The following is a 20,107-nucleotide window of genomic DNA, read 5'->3' on the forward strand; positions in this document are numbered from 1 at the left end:
AAATTAAATGTGGGTAAAAGTGAGGTCTTTGTGATACACCCAGGAGATCAGGGGGAGGGAATTGGGCGGCTCCCCTTTAAGAGAGCAGTAAAGAGCTTCAGGTACTTGGGGGTGCAGGTGGCAAGGAACTGGGGGACCCTCCACAAGCTGAACTTTTCAAGGCTGGTGGAGCAGATGGAGGAGGAGTTCAAGAGGTGGGACATGGTACCGCTGTCGCTAGCAGGGAGGGTGCAGTCAGTCAAAATGACGGTCCTCCCGAGGTTCTTGTTTCTGTTCCAGTGCTTGCCCATCTTTCTCCCCAGGGCCTTCTTCAAGAAGGTAACTAGCAGCATTATGGGCTATGTGTGGGCACATGGCACCCCTAGAGTGAGAAGGATTTTCTTGGAACGGAGTAGGGACAGTGGAGGATTAGCGCTACCCAATCTTTCCGGATACTACTGGGCGGCGAACGCATCGATGGTGCGCAAGTGGGTGATGGAGGGGGAGGGGGCAGCTTGGAAACGTATGGAGAGGGCGTCCTGCGGCAATACAAGCCTGGGGGCGCTAGTAACGGCACCATGGCCGCTCCCCCCCACAAGGTATACCACGAGTCCGGTAGTGGCGGCCACCCTTAAAATCTGGGGGCAGTGGAGGCGACACAGGGGGGAAGTGGGGGGTCTGATGGCGGCGCCACTGAGAGGGAACCACAGATTTGTCCCGGGGAACACTGGCGGGGGATTCCAGAGCTGGCACAGGGCGGGCATCAGGCAACTGAGGGACATGTTCATAGAGGGGAGGTTTGCGAGCCTGGGGGAGCTGGAGGAGAAATTTGAGCTCCCCCCGGGGAACACGTTTAGATACCTGCAGGTGAAGGCATTTGCCAGACGACAGGTGGAAGGATTTCCCTTGCTTCCCGATAGAGGGGCGAGTGATAGGGTGCTGTCAGGGGCCTGGGTCGGAGAAGGGAAGGTCTCGGACATCTACAGAATAATGCAGGAGGTGGAGGAGGTACCGATAGAGGAGCTGAAAGACAAGTGGGAAGCGGAGCTGGGAGAGCAGATAGAGGATGGGACATGGGCGGATGCCCTAGAGAGGGTCAATTCGTCGTCGTCGTGCGCAAGGTTGGGCCTCATCCAATTTAAGGTGCTGCACAGAGCCCATATGACGGGGACTAGGATGAGTCGGTTCTTCGGGGGTGAGGACAGGTGTGTCAGGTGTTCGGGAAGCCCTGCGAACCATGCACATATGTTCTGGATGTGTCCGGCACTGGAGGAGTTCTGGGAGGGGGTGGCGGGGACGGTATCGAGAGTGGTGGGAACCAGGGTCAAACCAGGGTGGGGGCTAGCGATTTTTGGGGTTGGGGTGGAGCCAGGAGTACAGGAGGCAAGGGAGGCCGGAATATTGGCCTTTGCGTCCTTGGTAGCTCGGAGAAGGATCTTGATTCAGTGGAGGGACACAAGGCCACCAAGTGTTAACACCTGGTTAAACGACATGGCAAGCTTCATCCAATTGGAAAGAATCAAATTCGCCCTGAGAGGGTCGGTACAGGGGTTCTTCCGGCGGTGGCAGCCCTTCCTTGACTTTCTGGATCAGAGATAGGAACTGGAGGCCGAAACAGCAGCAACCCGGGGAGAAAGGGGGGGGGGGGGGAGAAGGGAGGGGGGGGGGGGGGGGATAGCAACGAAGGGAGCACGTCAGCGGGGGGGTCGCGGGCAATGGCTGCCCGAGGCCATCGGCAGAAAGGGAAAAACGGTTTGGTTGCTAGACTGGTAGCGCGGGGGGGGGGGGGGGGGGGGGGGGGGGGAGAGAGGGTGGGGGGGTGCGCGCGGGGGAGGGCGTGGGGAGGATTTTCCAGGGGGATTTGTTGTGTTATAATTTAAAATGTAGTAGGGGTAAATGTTTGTATCGAAAAATTTCAATAAAAATTATTTTAAAAAAAAAGAAGTTCTCTTGAGGCATGATCTGTACCTGGTATCAGCCAACCAGCTTCCTACTTAGCACTGAAATCTTTCACACAAGTTGGCATACCTAACATCAACGGGCCAGATTTCACGGTCAATGGAGAAATAATGCCACCTGGCGTACATTACACGTTCCCACAGACTTTGCATGGTATTTTCACTGGAATTTGTGATGAGAGTCGTTTCAGCACAGCATCCTCTACAGGAGGTTTATGACCTGTGAGAACAGAGCAAGCAGCTATCTCCTTACCCATTCAGATCAAAAGAAAAGTGTTATTTAGCAGCCAGATTCCAAATAGGAAGTATAAATTAGAATATTTAATTTGATATCAAATCATGCAGCATTGTAGCACAAGTAATGAGCACTGTGACTTTACAGCGCCAGGGTCCCAGGTTCAATTCCCCGCTGGGTCACTGTCTGTGCGGAGTCTGCACGTTCTCCCAGTGTCTGCGTGGGTTTCCTCCGGGTGCTCCGGTTTCCTCCCACATCCCAAAGACATGCAGGTAGGTGGACTGGCCACGATAAATTGCCCTCAGTGGCCAAAAAAGGTTAGAAGGGGTTATTGGGTTACGGGGATAGAATGGAAGTGAGGGCTTAAGTGGATCGGTGCAGACTCGATGGGCCGAGTGGCCTCCTTCTGCATTGTATGTTCTATGTTCTTGTACGGAAAACAAAACAGGTAAAAGAACAATGGTATTAAAGAGATAAAAGAGGAGTATTAAAAAAAACATCAACTGTTACTTTCTAAATTCTCTAACAATAATTAAACTCTGAAAGGAAGAGTTGTCATAATTGCTTTGTAGGAATTAAAACTTCTCATGCCATTGAACATTTATGTACACTGAAGTGCACATTATCTACATATTTAGTATTTACCTACCACCTGCATCCAATGACATCCCACCATTCCGGATGCTTCAATGCAGAATCGTTCAGCAAGATACTGCTGTAGGACAGTTTCTGGAGAAGCCCAGCAACTTGAACAGCAACTTCTGGTTAGCTGGTCAACAGTCGTGGAATGTTTTCTGTCTGATTTCGTCTTCAATAGCAATGAGCGCCAATAGTCTAACTGCTACTTAACTGCAAAATACAAGCTGCTTTTCCTGTTCGAACACTGAAATTCTTCCTTAACTTCTGGAAAAATCACAGAGGATTGGCAAACTGCTCATGTAACACCCTTATTCAGAAAGGGAGGAAGACAAAAACAGGTAACTATAGGCCAGTTAGCTTAACATCTGTCATTGGGGAAATGTTAAAGAGTCCATTATAGGGAATACAGTAGCAGAACTTTTAGAAATAGATAATGGGTGTGGTTTTTCATGCAACCCACCGAGGTGACCCACCATTGGCCGGCAGTGGGATGTTCTGCTCCTGCCATTGTCAACGGGGTTTCCCGTTAATGTACCCCTCGCTGTCAGGAAACCTGTGGCGGGGGTTGCGTCATCAGCGGGGCCTGAAGATCTCACTGGGGTGGACAGCTGGAAAATTCCGACCAATATAATCAAGCAGAATCAGCCTGGCTACATGGAGGGGAAAATCAGGCCTGACAAATTTATTAGAATTCTTTGAGTTGGTAACGAGTAGGATAGATTAAAGGGACCTAGTAGATGTAATATACTTGGATTTCCAAAAAGAGTTGGATAAGGTACCACACAAAAGGCTACTTAAAAGATAAGAGACCATGGTGTTTGGGACAGTACATTAGCATGGATAGAGGATTAGCAACTAAAAGATAACAGACAGTGGGATATTCTGGGCATTTTCAGAATGGCAACCTGTAACTATTGAAGTGCCACAGGGATCAATACTGGGATTGGAGGTAGTCCAGAGAAAGTTCATGATTATTTACAATATATATTAATGACTTGGACGAGGGAAGTGAATGCACAATTGTCAAGTTTGCAGATAACACAAAAATAAGTGGGAAGGCAAGTGGTGAGGATGACACAAAGAGTCTACAGAGGGATATAGGCAGGTTAGATGGATGAAAAAAAACTTGGAAGATGGAATGTAGTATAGGAAAATGTGAAATTATGCGCTTGTAGGAAGAATAAATGAAGACTGCAGAAAATTGCAGCAGAGATAAATTTAGGGGTCCTCACGCATAAATCAAAAAAAGCTCAGCAGGTAATGTACGGCAAGGTAGCACAGGGGTTAGCACAGCTGCTTCACAGCGACTGGGGTTCGATTCCAGGCTTGGTCACTATGCGGAGTCTGCACATTCTCCCCGCATCTGTGTGGGTTTTCTCTGTGTGCTCCAGTTTCCTCCCACAAGTCCTGAAAGACGTGCTTGTTAGGTGAATTGGATATTCTGAATTCTCCCTTAGTGTACCAAACAAGCGCTGGAGTGTGGTGACGAGGGGACTTTCACAGTAATTTCATTGCAGTGTTAATGTAAGCCTACTTGTGGCATAAAGATTAATAGGGAAGGAAAATAGAATGTTGTCCTTTATTACAAAGAGAATAGAGAACAAAAATGGGGACGTCTTGCTAAAACTATACAAAGCACTAGTTAGACCACACCTGGAATATTGTGACCAGTTTTGGTCCCTTTATCTGGGGAAAAATATACTGGGATTGGAGGCAGTCCAAAGAAGATTCACTAGATTGATTCCAGCTATGGAAGGATTTTTTTTTAATGAGGAAAGATCGAGTAGGTTGGACCTGTACTCTTTGGGGATGAGAAGAATGAGAGGGCAGCATGGTGGTTAGCACTGCTGCCTCACAGCTCCAGGGAACCGGGTTCAATTCCGGCCTCGGGTGACTGTCTGCGTGGAGTTTGCACTTCCTCCCCGTGTCTACGTGGGTTTCCTCTAGGGGCTCTGGTTTCCTCCCACAGTCCAGAGATGTGCAGGTTAGATAGATTGGCATTGGTAAATTGCCCTTTTGTGGCAAAAAGGTTAGGTGGGTTTACTGGGTTATGGGGATAGGGTAGAGGTGTGGGCTTAAGTAGGGTGCTCTTTCGAAGAGCCGCTGCACTCAATGGGCCGAATGGCCATCTTCTGCATGGTAAATTCTATAATATTATGACCATACTGAGACACATAGGATTCTTAGGGATTGACAGAGTACATGCTGAGCGGTTGTTTCCCCTTAGAACATAGAACAGTACAGCACAGAACAGGCCCTTCGGCCCTCGATGTTGTGCCGAGCAATGATCACCCTACTCAAACCCACGTATCCACCCTATACCCGTAACCCAACAACCCCCCCCCCCCCCCCCCCCCCCCCCCCCCCCCCAACCTTACTTTTTAGGACACTACGGGCAATTTAGCATGGCCAATCCACCTAACCCGCACATCTTTGGACTGTGGGAGGAAACCGGAGCACCCGGAGGAAACCCACGCACACACGGGGAGGACGTGCAGACTCCGCACAGACAGTGACCCAGCCGGGAACCGAACCTGGGACCCTGGAGCTGTGAAGCATTTATGCTAACCACCATGCTACAGTGCTGCCCTTGTGGAGGCTCTAGGACCAGAGGCATAACCTCAGAGTAAGGGGTCACCCACAGAGGTGAGGAGGAATTTTTTCTCTCAGAGTAGTGAATCTGTAGAATTCTTTACCGCAGAAAGCTGCAGAGGCTGGGCCATCAAGACAGATTTCTAATCAGTAAGGGAATCAAGGGTGATGGGGATAAGGCAGAGAAATTGATTTGATGATTACAAGTTCTGTATTCATCTTGCCCGTTCACCTCATGTCACAGAGGATCAGAGGTGAGCTGGCAAGATGGATACAGCACTGGCTCTGTCATAGAAGACAGAGGAGAGGGTAGCAGTGGAGGGGTGCTTTTCTGAATGGAGGGCTGTGATCAGAAATGTTCCGCAGGGATCAGTGCTGGGACCGTTACTGTTTGTAGTATATATAACTGATTTGGAGGAAAATGTAACTAGTCTGATTAGTAAGTTTGCGGACGACACGAAGGTTGGTGGAATTGCGGATAGCTATTGTCAGAGGATACAGCAGGATATAGATTCGTTGGAGACTTGGAGGAGAGACGGCAGATGGGAGTTTAATCCAATCAAATGTGAGGTAATGCATTTTGGATAGGTGGGAAGTATACAGTTAATTGCAGAACCTTAAAGAGTATCGACAGGCAGAGGAATTTGGATGTACAGGTCCACAGGTCACTGAAAGAGGCAATGCAGGTGGAGAAGGTAGTCAAGAAGGCATATGGCATGCTTGCCTTCATCAGCCGGGGCACTGAGCATACAAATTGGCAGCCGTAAAGAACCTTACTTAGACCATACTTGGAATAGAGTGTTCAATTCTGGTCGCCACACTACCAGAAGGATGTTTAGGCTTTGGAGCGGATACAGAAGAGGTTTAGAATAATAATAATAATCGCTTATTGTCACAAGTAGGCTTCAATGAAGTTACTGTGAAAAGCCCCTAGTCGCCACATTCCGGCACCTGTTTGGGGAGGCCAGTACGGGAATTGAACCGTGCTGCTGGTCTTGTTCAGCATGACAACCCAGCTCTTTAGCCCACTGTGCTAAACAGCCCCGTACCAGGGTGTTGCCTGGTATTGAGGGCATTAGCTATGTGAAAAGGTTGGATAAACTCAGTTTGTTCTCACTGGAATGATGGAGGTTGAGGGGAGACCTGATAGAGGTCTACAAAATTATGAGGGACATGGACAGAGTGGATAGTCAGAAGCTTTTTCCCAGGGTGGAAGAGTTAATTACTAGGGGACATAGGTTTAAGGTGCGAGGGGCAAAGTTTAGAGGGGATGTACGAGGGAAGTTTTTTTTTTCTTACACAGAGGGTAGAAGGTGTCTGGAACTCGCTGCCAGAGGTGGTGGTGGAAGCAGGTACGATAGTGACGTTTAAGGGCGTCTTGACAAATACATGCATAGGATGGGAATAGAGGGATACGGACCCCGGACGTGTAGAAGGCTTTAGGTTAGACGGGTAGCATGGTAGATACAGGCTTGGAGGGTCGAAGGGCCTGTTCCTGTGCTGTACTTTTCTTTTTATTTCAGATCAGCCGTGATCTTATTGAATGCCGATCAGGTTCGATGGGATGAATGGCCTACTTCTGCTCCTACGTCTTACGGCCCAGGGTTGTCCAGCTCAAGGACCGAACACTCAAAATCATGTGTCTGATTTCAGTTAAACCATTTTCAGAAATATTGGGCGCGATTCAGCAGATTTGTCAGGTGAATTTAGCAGGGTGTTTCTCTGTAGCTGCAGCGCTGCGAAACATCCACTATCCAATGCACTTTGCCATTTCTTTTGGCCTCAGGTAGTTTCTCTTCACAGACCTAGTGCCCCTATAGTCCAAAAGGATAACTTGATAATTTCACTCATACACCTCAGTTCAAATATTTACAATCCAGCAGAAAACATTGTTGTATACCTGGCAATTGCTCTGATGAAATCCAGATTTGCTGTGCATTTATACTTTGGCCCATCCAATTGATCATCATGGCCAACATGGGTTAATAGTTGAAGTGCCACCAGGGAAGTGATCTGAAGAGGTAAATAAAAATAAGGATAATATCATGATTGCATTCCATATTGTTCCATAAATATTAGTTCGATTGATAAACAAAAGGAAACTCACAAGAGCTTTGATCGTATGTGCAAAGTTTTGATTTATCTTAAACAGTGCCAGTCAGGAGCAGCAACGAGGGTGCTGAAATATACGCAGACAATCACAGCCTTGCATGATAGCAGTTGCAATTAAGAAATGGAAGACACACAAACAATATACAGGATCACCCACTCAAGAAATGAGGAAGGCCATTGTCACATGGTCTCAAAGCACATCAGTCCCCACTCCGTAAACCTGTTATGCAGAATACACACACACTTTACCATCTCTGAAAAGACAATGCCAAGTCTCTGCATTGCAATTACTGTACAGGAACACAATTAAATACAAATGATGGAGTCTTCCCACCAGAAGTGTCAGCAGAGTGCAGGTCACTCTCTGGTTTGTTTTGGGCACACAATCACAGAGGGGAAGTTCCTCCATTTTGTAGTTGAAGAACTAAAGATGGGCCATTTTGTAAGAAGGGAGTGCCAGAGACACAAACAGGCCAGGATCTCACAACTGAATCTGCTGGAGAGAGCTTAGCAGGAGAGTCCACGGCAGGAAAAAGCAGTGCTGTTGTGAGCTGTATGCAGAGCTCCAAGGCCTTTGGTGAACAGCCAAAGAAGAAACTGAAATTGGGAACAAAGCATGCATGGGTCGCGAAGGTTGGCCGGCGTGAGCTATGAAGGTTGGCCAGTTGGTAAAAGTGGATGCCGGGAAAAGAAGTTTGAAAAACACTGTCCTGGTTAATCCCGTTTCCTGCTCCTTTGATTCTCTGCAGTTTTTTTGCAAATCTTTGCTATGTTAATTAATCAGCTTTGAACAGACTAAAAGTTGTTTTTATAATTACCTTTCAAATAGGAATTCAAATATAAGGTTTTGCTCAATGCAAAACCTTTTAGAAGAACTTACATTGTCACCACCTCGCAACAAACAAATGATCATAAAGTACTTCATTGGCAACAATGCGCCACTCAGGGTTTTTCAAAGTGCAGGTTGCAACCCATGGGTGGGTCACAGAGCGTATCGGTCGCAGCTTTCCCACAGTGGTCCCGATCACGGGAGAAGCGGCCAGCCGCCATTACTGCCATATTTATTGAAAATGGCCTGAGCTGCACTGTTCAAGCCAGGGTCGGTCTTCAGTCTCATCACTCTCCTGATCACAAGCACAGGTTAATGTCTTGAAGCAATTACTGTTCTTTTACATTCTGAATTCAAAAGATGACGGTAGTGATGGAGGCTCAATTCAGCAAGTACCAGGGGAAGACAGTTTCCTGGCATCGCTAAAGCAAGGGACAGATGGGCCTCTGGACCATGCAGCATATTGTCAATGATCTGACAACGTTCTGCAGCATCAGGTAGAATTAGCCAATGGGGCTAAGCAAAGAATCAAAAGCTCGAGCAAGTGTTAATGAAAGGGCTAAACTTATCCGTCACTTTACGCTGGAGGCAGCTCACATAACACAACTGAAGAGCATGGCCCAGACTCTACAACGGATGATGGTGGAGAAAGGTTCTATGATACCCCAGAAGATCATGCAGGTGAACATAGGTCACAGGGGAACGGCCCAACTCCCAATAGAGATGATACGTCAAAGTCACAAGCATGCGTGTCAGGAGGTGGAGTTAGGATATTACAGTCAGCAGACCCTTGAATCAGCAGCATCACATGAGCAAATGGGACACAGTTAATGTGGTCTGTTTAGATTAGATGCAGAATCAAGCCAGACTGTTTTGGAACAAGGATGCTTGGATCTAATCCCTCAAAAGCTCCAACTAACTCTACACTTTGGAGATACTTGTGGAACCAAATGTTGATTCTGTAAATAGGACTGGGTTCTGTACCATTTTTGGGTCGGTTCAGCCGGTTACTGGTGAGTCCTGATTGCTGATTAATCCTGCTGGTGACCAGCGTATCCGGAACAGTTGATATAATTGCCTCCCCTTGTGTACGCGCACAATTGTCCAGAAAATTAAACTGACCTCCCTTACCACATCCCCAAAAACCAAATGTACAGAAATTCGGCACAAACTCAGTTTAGAGTTTGAAGAAATTGAGATGTATTTATTTCTATCCATTTGCTATGATAAATGCAATATTTCTGCCATAATTTTTATTTTTGTAATCTGCATTGAGCCGATTAACAAAGACCGAAATCTAGTCTGTAGTGATCTGCATATCTGTGTATATATACACAAGTGGTCAATGTAAATGCAATACAATTAAGCAATCACTAAAGGGAGCACGGGAGATGTATAATTACAGACAAACAGGAAGTCAGAGACTCTTCACAGGAACGGCAGCTGGTGAGCAGGACACAGACAGGCAGCTCAGATGTAACACAGTATAAACGCTGGAGAGAGAACAGCCTCAAAGTAAAACATCTACTTCAACTGTAAGACTACGAGCTTTATTCAGACACAAGGAATAACACAGGGGACTTCAGAATGTTTACTACAAGATTACACAAGATGCAGACAAAGAAAGAACGAAATTACAAGAAAACTCGTACCGGACATTCGATGTGGGAAGACTTCGCTGATTTAATGGAATTTGTTGGAACTCCACCGCAGCTGAACTCAACCGGTAATTTAAGTCATAGCTGGAAAAGTTTTAAACAAATGTTCGAAATATATATTATAGCTTATGATTTGAAAGCAGCCTCAGAAGAAATGAAAATAGCACTGCTCCTCGCAGGACATGAAGCTAGAGAAATATATAACGGCTTTAAATACTTGAAAGGTGAAGGCAACACCAAATTAGAAGTAATACTGAAAAAATTTGAAAGGTACTGTAACACCAGTAACAATGCTGCTTTAAGACATTCAATGCTTGGAGACAAATTGCACAGGGAATGAGTGATGCGAAACTCAACCAATCATTACCAGAACAGAAAGGTTTAGCGCTGGAAATCGCAATTGACAAGTGCAGATCACAAGAAAAAAGTTACTATAAGTGCTTACCTAGAAAAAAACGACGATAAAGTTCTTTTCCAAGGGTCTAAAGCAGTTAAAATGGCATCCGAGCACAATTTAACTGCCCGGGGAACAAAAGGCGCAAATCTGGGTCTGCGTATGCGCAGGCAACCGTAGCTGCGCATGTGCAGTTGAAATCGGCCATTTTGCGCGAAGACCGCTCTGCGTGCAGAACATCGAACACCGTTCACCGATCGATTCACGCATGCGCAGTTTATAAAAATGTGCACAGTAAAGGAAAATCGAATTGCGCATACGCAATCGATTCCTACGCTTTACGTAACGGGCGCATGACGTCATCGGACATAGACCATGCCCACTTAAAGGGGAAATGCCCAAAATCACAAACAAGACTTTTAAAGGCACAAAACCACCAAATTCAACCTCAAATGGCACAACATTGCCTGAACTTGTACCTGCAGTTGAAAATAACTTCTGCACCACCCAAAGTGTAGAGCGCAATGACAAATCGAAAACCAAAGAAGATGATTTCTTCATTGAACATGAAGAGAATGATAACAAATCCGATAGAAAAAAAGATGATTTGTTTATTGAACAATACTACTCAGACATGGCTGAGTTATTCGGATATGCTGATCACAGCATCAGCAACACGGTTGCAAAGCTCAACACGACTATACTCATGTAGATGAATCCAATACCATGATGCAATGGCAGATCGTCGATACATTGGATGACAGCAACCTGTCAAGGGGCTGGTTTAGCTCACAGGGCTAATCGCTGGCTTTTAAAGCAGACCAAGCAGGCCAGCAGCACGGTTCGATTCCCGTACCAGCCTCCCCGGACAGGCGCCGGAATGTGGCGACTAGGGGCTTTTCACAGTAACTTCATTGAAGCCTACTCGTGACAATAAGCGATTTTCATTTCATTTCAAATACCCAAGAAGAAAACGACGCCACACAGAGAGTACTGACCGACTCAGTTGAGAGAGCACAGATCGACTCCACAGAGAGAACACTGAAGACTCCACAGAGAGTGACGCAAGCCTCCACAGACAGCTCGTTGACAGACTCCAAAATGGAAGCAAACACTCCATAGCGAACACCATGCATGATCAAGACCACGAAGGTCTACCCACCATATCTGAGCAACCAGCAGAAGACAATGTACGTTTACCCACTGTATGTGAAAACAGTGACAATGTGATCACAATCGACAGACAGGATGTGCAGGATCACAGCGAGACTGACAGGTCTCAGCTCGCCTGTACAGAAGCACAGAGTAGAGCTACTCACGAGTCCAGAGAGACCACGCCAATTGAAACCTCATCCACTCTAAACTACCCACAAGAAAATGAAATCGTGAAGATTTTGACTCTAGGAGCACCAAGAAACCAAAGGTGATTCAAATGAACCAGAAATGACTCCAGAAGAGGAGCACCAAGGAAGCATAGAAGAGGAATCAAATCCGCCACAAATGACTGATTTCACCAAGACCAATGCAACATCAGATCATTCTCACAATCCTCAAGAAGAAACGCTCAATGAAACAGCAGATACCACAGAGGACACTGATGCCAATAACTTTCAGAATGACTCAAATTATCCACACGGAACAGTCATTGAACGCAACGAGAACAACAAAAATCACAAGAATCACAGCAGAAACAGGAATTACAGCAACAAAACCAACAAGAAGCACAACAAGAAAAACAAAAACCACAAGTACAGCAGAAACAAGAACAACAGCTGAACACCCACACCATATTGCGTCGGGGCAGGCGCGCGTAAGAAGTTCCCCGCGCATGTGCAGGATGGCATGGCCCAACTGTGCATGCGCAGGATTGAGCTGCCCCAACTGCGCATGTGCGGGTTGGCGCGGCGCCCATATTGGCCCCAATAGGCGGGATTTTCCGTTGCCCGACGCCAAACCACGATCGGCGATACAGAAATTGGAGCCGGCGCTGGTTTGATGCCGGTCAGCCATGCTCTGCCCCATCCGAAATGGCGTCATCGTGTCATGTGCCGTTGCAACAGCTTTGGTGAGTCATTGGCCGGCACTCCCGCGATACTCTGCTTGGATGGGCCGAGATCATACGGTGTGGGACACATGTGGTCTCAGACGTGCGGGAACCCGGCATGGTGGCTGCGGACTACGTCCAGCACTGCCACACTTGGCCGGCTTCCAATGATGCTGGCCGGGGGGGGGGGGGGGGGGGGGGGGGAATTAGTGGGGGGTGGGTTGTGGGGTCGCGGATGGCGGTTCGGGTCCACGCATGCCTGGCGCCAGGCTGTACGGCGCGACCCGGGACCCGGCCATTCTCAGCGCAGGAGGCGGGAGTTTCACCCGCCACAGGTGCCAGCCCCTCACCAGTCCCGGAATCAGTGAGGGGTCAGTTGTCACTGATTTTTTTGGTCTTAAAAGATCACACATGCTCCGCTGGTGCTGGCACTTAGCCTCTGAAACGGAGAATTCAGCCTATTATGTTACTTGAAAAATATACAGTTCTGTTTTGGGATCTGGGTTTTCAAGAAAGTTTCATTATAATGTTACAATATAATTAAGATTGTAGCAGTAAAATAAATGGCGACCACTGCCATCTTTTAAATAAAAAGGAAATGAGGCTGTGTGCAGTTTTCAGGCCAGAAGGGACAGCAGTGAGCAGGTCATAACCCTGCACGTTCACTTGGCGTCAAGCACCCTCTATGTATGTGCTTTTGGTGCCAAATTACTGTGGAGAGCTGCTCCCATTTTCTAGTTGCTGGGGAAGGGAAATCATTTTCTTCCAAATAAGAGACACAAATAGGCAATGTATCTTCTGGCCAGTATCTCACAACTGAATCTGCTGGAGACATTGCTCAGAAGAGTCCACAACAGGACAGAGTAGTGCTACGGTTAGCTCTGTACAGAGTTCCAAGGCCTCCGCGGAGTTAACAGCCTGCAAAGAAAATAACAACTTGGGAACAAAGCTGTTTAAAGAGGATTACTTGGGGTATGGTTTTGACAATTGTGCCAATGAAAATAAGGATGCAAAACCCATGTGTGTAATAAGCAGGAAAGTACTGGCAAATGAAAGAAGTTTCAGATTTTGAAAGAGAAGTGGTGGATGGAAAATTGCTTTTGAGGTTGGGACATCAGACTCAGTTATTAACAGGACAGAGAAGTGCTAGTTACCTCTGTACAGAGTTTCAGGGTCTCTGGTCAACAGTCTACAAAGAAGAAACTTGAATTGGGATCAAAACAGTATAAAGAGGATTTCTTGAGATACGGTTTTGTCAATTATGCCAATGCAAGTAAGGATGCAAAGCCCATGTGTGTTATAAGCAGGGAAGTACTTGCAAATAAGAGAAGTTTCAGATTTTGAAAGAGAAATGGTTGGGTGAAAAATTCCTTTTTCAGGTTGAGACCCACGAGTCAGTTGTTACCTTAACAGCTCACTCCAAATGAAAAGACTACACTGCTACACCTGACCTGTGATAGCACATTAAAAACATCAAAATCCCATGAGGCTGTCACCATTCTGGAGTGACATCTCCAGGAGTATCCAGTACTGAGTGAAACAAGCATTGTGTTGCTATTGCTTTCATGAAGACCTATATGCGCGAGGATGGATCGTCTGTTCTCAAAGACAAAGACGGCACAAAGTCTGTAACTGATATGCTCATTGCCCTCTCCTCCTCTGAACCTCATCAGAGTAAGATCATAAGGACAAGCAGGCTCCTCTTTCGCACTAAAGGTGAACAAATGCACCGTGTGTCGCAAAGGTCGACTGGTTGGTAAAAGTGGTTTCCGGGAAAAACGTTTGAAAAATGTTGCTTTAAGCGAGTAGTCTCTGTTGGGGAAATGCAATCGCCAATTTGGTCACAGGATGATACTGCAAACAATGCAATAACCAACAAGATAATCTGTTTTAGTGTTGCTGGGTTAAGGATAAATATTGATCGTGGGAAACCCCACACTCCTCTTCATTTAAGAGGGGAACACTGTTGAATGCGAGGGTTGGGAATTCCTGTGAGAGTGCCAAAACGTGATTTACGCCAGCAAGATTGTGTGCTCCAACTGTCCCTGCCGCCTGCCAATGTTGTTGAACATTGAGATCCCCATTTGAATATATTTATCAGGCCTTTATAGAATCATTGAATTTACAGTGCAGAATGAGGCCATTCAGCCCACCGAGTCTGCACCGGCCTTTGGAAAGAGCACCCTACCTAAGGCTACACCCCCCACCCTATCCACGTAACCCCACATTAATATTTGGACACTACTGGGCAATTTACCATGACCAATCAACCTAACCTACACATCTTTGGACTGTGGGAGGAAACTGGAGCACCTAGAGGAAACCCACATAGACATGGGGAGAACGTGCAGACTCCACACAGACAGTGAACCGAGGTGGAATTTGAACCCATGCTACTGTGCTGCTCCATAGTTTCGCTCTCACCCTACTCTCTGCTGCATGCTTTTTTTTTTCTATTATTAATTTTCTCTATCAGGGCACCCTTTCCCCCTGATCTTTGAGGCCGCCTCGCCAATATGGCATTGTGGGACCCAGACCTTGGAATTTATTTTTAATGTGCCCAACCATGCGGTGGTGCCAGCGGCTTCCACGCTGTTTTTCCCATATGCTGTCACACTCTGCAAAAATTAGAAAATTCCGCCCAGTGGATGTAGCTGAAGGCGAGTGACTAAGTACCTGGAGACTGAGCCGGAAAAACACAAATGGACTCTCTCACTTTAGATACACATTTTAAATGATGTAGTGCGGCTGATGATGTGTATATATAGACTTTCAAAAGATGAAGACAAACTGTTTGCAAAATTGAAACCATGGGACAAAAGGGAAAGTGGCAGTGGGGACATGAAATCAGCTAAGAGACAAAAACAGAGTTGTAGTGAACGGGTGCTTTAAAGATTGAATTAATTAGACTGCTTTTTTCAAGGGTCAGCATTAGAACCATTGCTCTTTTTAATATATCTTAGTGATTTTGAAATTAATTTCAAAGTTTTCAGATGACATGAAACCCAAATGTAGTAAAGGAAAGACATCTGGAGGACAGTCTGACTGATAAAACATAGAGACACAAGACAAATTCAAGTGCCAATAAGTGCCTAGTGATGCATTTTGAGGGAACAATGAGAGGATATATAAACTAATCAATGCACCCTTAAAAGCGATGCTGGATCAGAAAGGAGGGGTGCAGGAACAGATAGGCATAGGGACGCATACACACAAATGTGTGAAGCTGAAGGAGAAGTTGAGAAGGCCGTAAAAAAGCATGCAGGATTCTTGGCTTCATTTGTATAGGAATAGCATAAACAAAGCAAAATACTACATGCGCTGGAAATCGGAAATACACCCAGAAAATGCTAGTCTGGCAGAAAAATGAAGAGTTAATGTTTTAGGTTGATGACCTTTCATTGGACCGACTGGACTATTGTGCACTAAACTTTAGGAAAGATGTCAAGTCCTTAGGGTGTCGGAAATTTACTAGAATGGTAGCAAGAGTGAAGGGCTTTAGTATGTGGAATGATTAGAGTAGTTGGGACTTATTCTTCCTACAGGGGAGGGTAAGAGAACATTTGATGGAAAATTTCAAAATTATGAGCAGCTTTGATGGAATAAATAAGGAGAAACGGTTTCCAGTGGCGGATAATTAGTAACCAGAGGACACAGATTTAAGGTAATTGCAAAAAAAGGCGACATGAGGAAATGTTTATGGAGCAAGTTGCAATGATTTGAAATGTGCTACCTGATAGGGTGGTTGAAGCAAATTCAATAGTAACTTTTACAAAGAATTTGAGTAAATATTTGAAGGGAAAACTTAACAAGGCTATGGGAAAAATCCAGTGGATTAGCTGGATAACTCTTAACAAAGAGCTAGCACAGGCTCAACAGACCAAATGACCCCTGTTAGCACCGTATCATTCTAAAGACCAAAAGATGAAACAAAAGATTTTAAATGCCAAGGGCATGTGTTTACCAGTTGAGACCATAACTTTTAAAAGTCGCATCCTTAAATTTATCCTTTGCTTTTTTCCATTCTTTAGTGACGTGTATTCATCGGGTTAACACATTTTCCAGATGGTCTCGGTTTGCAAATACAACAGCGTGCAAACATTTTGCAGACATTTCATCACTACTATCCTCAATGGAAGGTAGATAAAGCTTCTTTTACAATGTTTCGACCAAGAGCACAAAACATCAAGCACTACAAACACTATGTTCTCATAACTATTTGAAATGCCTACAATTGAACACCAAGAAACAAAACTAACAATTGTCAGCAGACCCCAAAGTACACAGCATTCTTTCAAGTCTACATTCCAACGCGTTTCCATAAATTTGAAGTGTTTATTTATTTAAAAAGAGTACTGCAATGCAATACTCTGGCTCACTATATAAGATACAAGATTTGGATAACAGAAGAATAAAGTGCAATGTTTTAAATATGAAAAAATACAGGGAGTAAAAAAAAACTTGCATTGATATAGCAACTTTGCGCGTGCCCCAAGGCACATTAGTCAATTAATCACTTTTGAAGCATAGTGTTGTGACGTAGGCAAACATTGCAGTTAATTTTGCACACAGCAAGGTCACACAAACTGCAATGAGTGTGAGCAGATCATGTTTTTCTACAGTTATGTTAATTAGAGATAAACAATAGCTGCTCCTTTTATTGCATGAGAGAAGATATGCTGACTTTTTATGTACCATGGCAAATCATTGACTATCATCCCTTGCTACATGGCACTCGGGTTTGCCTTGGTGCAAACTTGCTCCAGAATGATGAGGAGTTGCATGGAATGGGAAATGAAAATGACCTGGGCCCATAGTGAGGACAGGACAGATGTTATGCACTGTGTCCCACCCAGAACCTGGTCAAAGGGAACACCTAAAAAATGGTGTTCATTTCCGAATTCTGTCAACTACAAATTCACTGTTAAATGACAATGAAATGAAATGCATAGTGTGTGGCTGATGAATGAAAATATTACCAAACATGATCATCACATTTAACTAAATAAATATGTTGCATAAGGAGCTTTGAACATAATGCAATTGTTGACTTTTCTCTCTCTGGTTTTGTTGGTCATATTGAAAGGTCAATACATATATACTTACACAGATATTAAACAATTTTCTTCACTAAAATTCTCCTCTTCCCTCTATGGGAGCTGGTATTTCTTAATTAGTATTTGAGTCCAGCCTCAACAGTGAGTGTCAGTTGGCTATTCTGGCGTGGAAAATCATGGTCTAGCCAGTAATAACACTTTCACTGCTGTTCTGGCTGAAATTACTTGGCACAGAATAGAAGCTGGGCCCTTCTTGGATCCATCAGGGGAATCCATAATGTCGCCATAAATCCAGAGAATTTCATGCCCTTTATACAAGCCTCTAATAATTATTATGCTACTTTACGGAGTCTTGATTGCAAAATAATAGAACACACTTTAATTTTTAAAAAGGCTATCAATGTCTCTAAAAATAGAGATTTATCATCCAACAAACCCACACTAGAGATTCTGATGTGTTCAAATGTTGAAACTGAAATAATTTCCCAAAAATTATATTCGAAATCACTATGAATCATCATCTTTGCAAAAACAGATATAACCCATCTCAGCTAAGTCACTGTACTGAAAAGTTTTTTTTTAAATGGATTTTATTCCAAACGTATTCAAATGGCATGGCGGCACAGTAGCACAGTGGTTAGCACTGTTGGTTCACAGCTCCAGGGTCCTAGGTTCGATTCCTGGCTTGGGTCACCGTCTGTGCAGTCTGCATGTTCTCGCCATGTCTGCGTGGGTTTCCTCCGGGTATTCCGGTTTCCTCCCACAGCCCAAAGATGTGCAGATTAGGTGGATTGGCAATGCTAAATTGCCCTTAGTGTCCAAAAAGGGTAGGTGGAGTTACTGGGTTACAGGGATAAGGTGGAGGTGTGGCCTTTAAGTAGGGTGCTCTGTACAAGGGCCAGCGCAGACTCGATGGGCCGAATGGCCTCCTGCATTGTAAAGTCTATGATTTTATGAAACACTTACAAAACATAAATTGTTTGGGAACACACTCCCCAACTCAGATTTACAGTCTGTACAAGTTTCCCCCCTCTTTTAACCCCCCCCCCCCCCCAGACAGCTTCTCAAACGTTACCATGAACAGTTCCCACTGTGCCTCAAAGCCCTCCGCTGAAGCCCTTAGTTCAAACTTAATTTTCTCCAACCGGAGGAATAATATAGATCCCCTAGCCAGGCTGCTACCCTCGGTGGCGCTGCCGACTGCCAATCCAGTAAAATTTTCTGCCAGGCAATGAGAGGAGAAGGCACGACATCAGCCTTCCTCTCCTCCATCAGCTCCGGCTTCTCCGATATCCCGAAAATCACCACCATAGAGTCTGGTCTGACCTCCACCCCCACAATCTTTGCTAGCGTCCTGAACAATCCTACCCAGTATCTCTCTAGCTTCTCACAGCCCCAGAACATATGCACATAGTTTGCTGGTCCCCGGCCACATTTCTCGCACTCGTCTGCCATTCCCTGGAAGAACCCACTCATCCTCTCCTGAGTCATGTGCACCATGTGTACCACCTTAAACTTGATCAAGCTCATCCTCACACACGAGGAGGTCAAATTCATCCTACGCAGTGAGTGCCTCACTCCACAACTTATCTCCCCCTCAACTCCTCCCCCATTTCACCTTGATCCTCACAACCTGCACACCCCCTTGCTCTCCCTGTCATCCATATATATCCCAATCCTACCCTCCCCTTCACATCCGGAAGCAACAACCGTTCCATACAGCATACCCTGACAGCCTGGGAAATCCTTTCCACATCTTCCGTGCAAAGTTCCTTACTTGTAAATACCTAAATTCACTTTCCCACGGGAGCTCTACCCTCTACCTCAGCTCCTCTCTGATTGCAAACCTCTCTTCCAGATACAAATCAATCATCCTCACCAGCCCCACCTCTTTCCACTTTCGGTTCTCACGTAACAGCATGAACACCAACATCCCTTTTCTCCCAAAAATGTCTCCTCAGCTGGTTCCACACCTTAATCGTGGACTGTACAACGGGAATCTCCTTGGTGCCAGCAGTAGCGCTGTCAACAGGGCCCTCAGGCTGGACCGCCTACAGGACTCCTCCTCCATCCGAACCCATTCTACACCTTCTACTTCCCACCACCGCCTCACCTTTTCCACATTCACCGTCCAATAGTAATGCAGCAAGTTTGGTAGCACCAGCCCCCCCCTTTCTGCTTCTGCAGTAGGTCCCTCTTCACTCTTGGCACCTTCCCCACCCATACAAATTCTGAAATGACTGTATCCAACTTCCGGAAAAAAGCCTTTGGAATAAAAATCAGAAGCTTCTGAGATATAAATAAGAACCTTGACAGGACATTCATTTTCACCACCTGAACCTCCGCTACCAGCGTCAGATGCAGTGTATCCCATTTCCTAAAGTCCTCCGTTATCTCCTCCATCAACTTTGTTAAGTCCCACTTATGCAGCATCACCCACTCTACCGTCACCTGGATCCCCAAATACCCAAACCTATCCCTGGCTAGCCTAAATGGTAGCCCCCCCCAAACTGGATCTCCGACTTGACTCGTTCACCGGAACACCTCACTTTTCCCCACATTCAATTTATAACCTGAGAAGGCCCCAAAACTCTCTAATAGGCCCATAAT

The 20,107-nt window shown here is 45.6% G+C and overlaps 1 protein-coding gene across 9 annotated transcripts in view; it reads right to left on the minus strand.

The window, feature by feature from the left end:
• orc5 (origin recognition complex, subunit 5) overlaps nucleotides 1-20,107 on the minus strand; it is a 132,781-nt gene that overhangs the window by 7,086 nt on the left and 105,588 nt on the right. For 6 of the 9 annotated variants that reach the window (XR_005462317.1, XR_005462315.1, XM_038811592.1 and 3 more), the window contains one exon: nucleotides 7,304-7,416. Coding sequence is in view for 3 of the 9 variants with exons in the window: in XM_038811592.1 (XP_038667520.1) it covers nucleotides 7,304-7,416 (113 nt within the window). In the remaining 6 variants the exon portion in view is untranslated. Of the gene's footprint in view, nucleotides 1-7,303; nucleotides 7,417-9,996; nucleotides 10,087-20,107 lie in introns of those variants that run through there. The other 3 variants (XR_005462318.1, XR_005462316.1, XR_005462314.1) reach the window with 1 other exon arrangement.

The sequence above is a fragment of the Scyliorhinus canicula genome, chromosome 11, assembly GCF_902713615.1.
Source record: "Scyliorhinus canicula chromosome 11, sScyCan1.1, whole genome shotgun sequence".
In the NCBI taxonomy this organism is placed as follows: domain Eukaryota; kingdom Metazoa; phylum Chordata; class Chondrichthyes; order Carcharhiniformes; family Scyliorhinidae; genus Scyliorhinus; species Scyliorhinus canicula.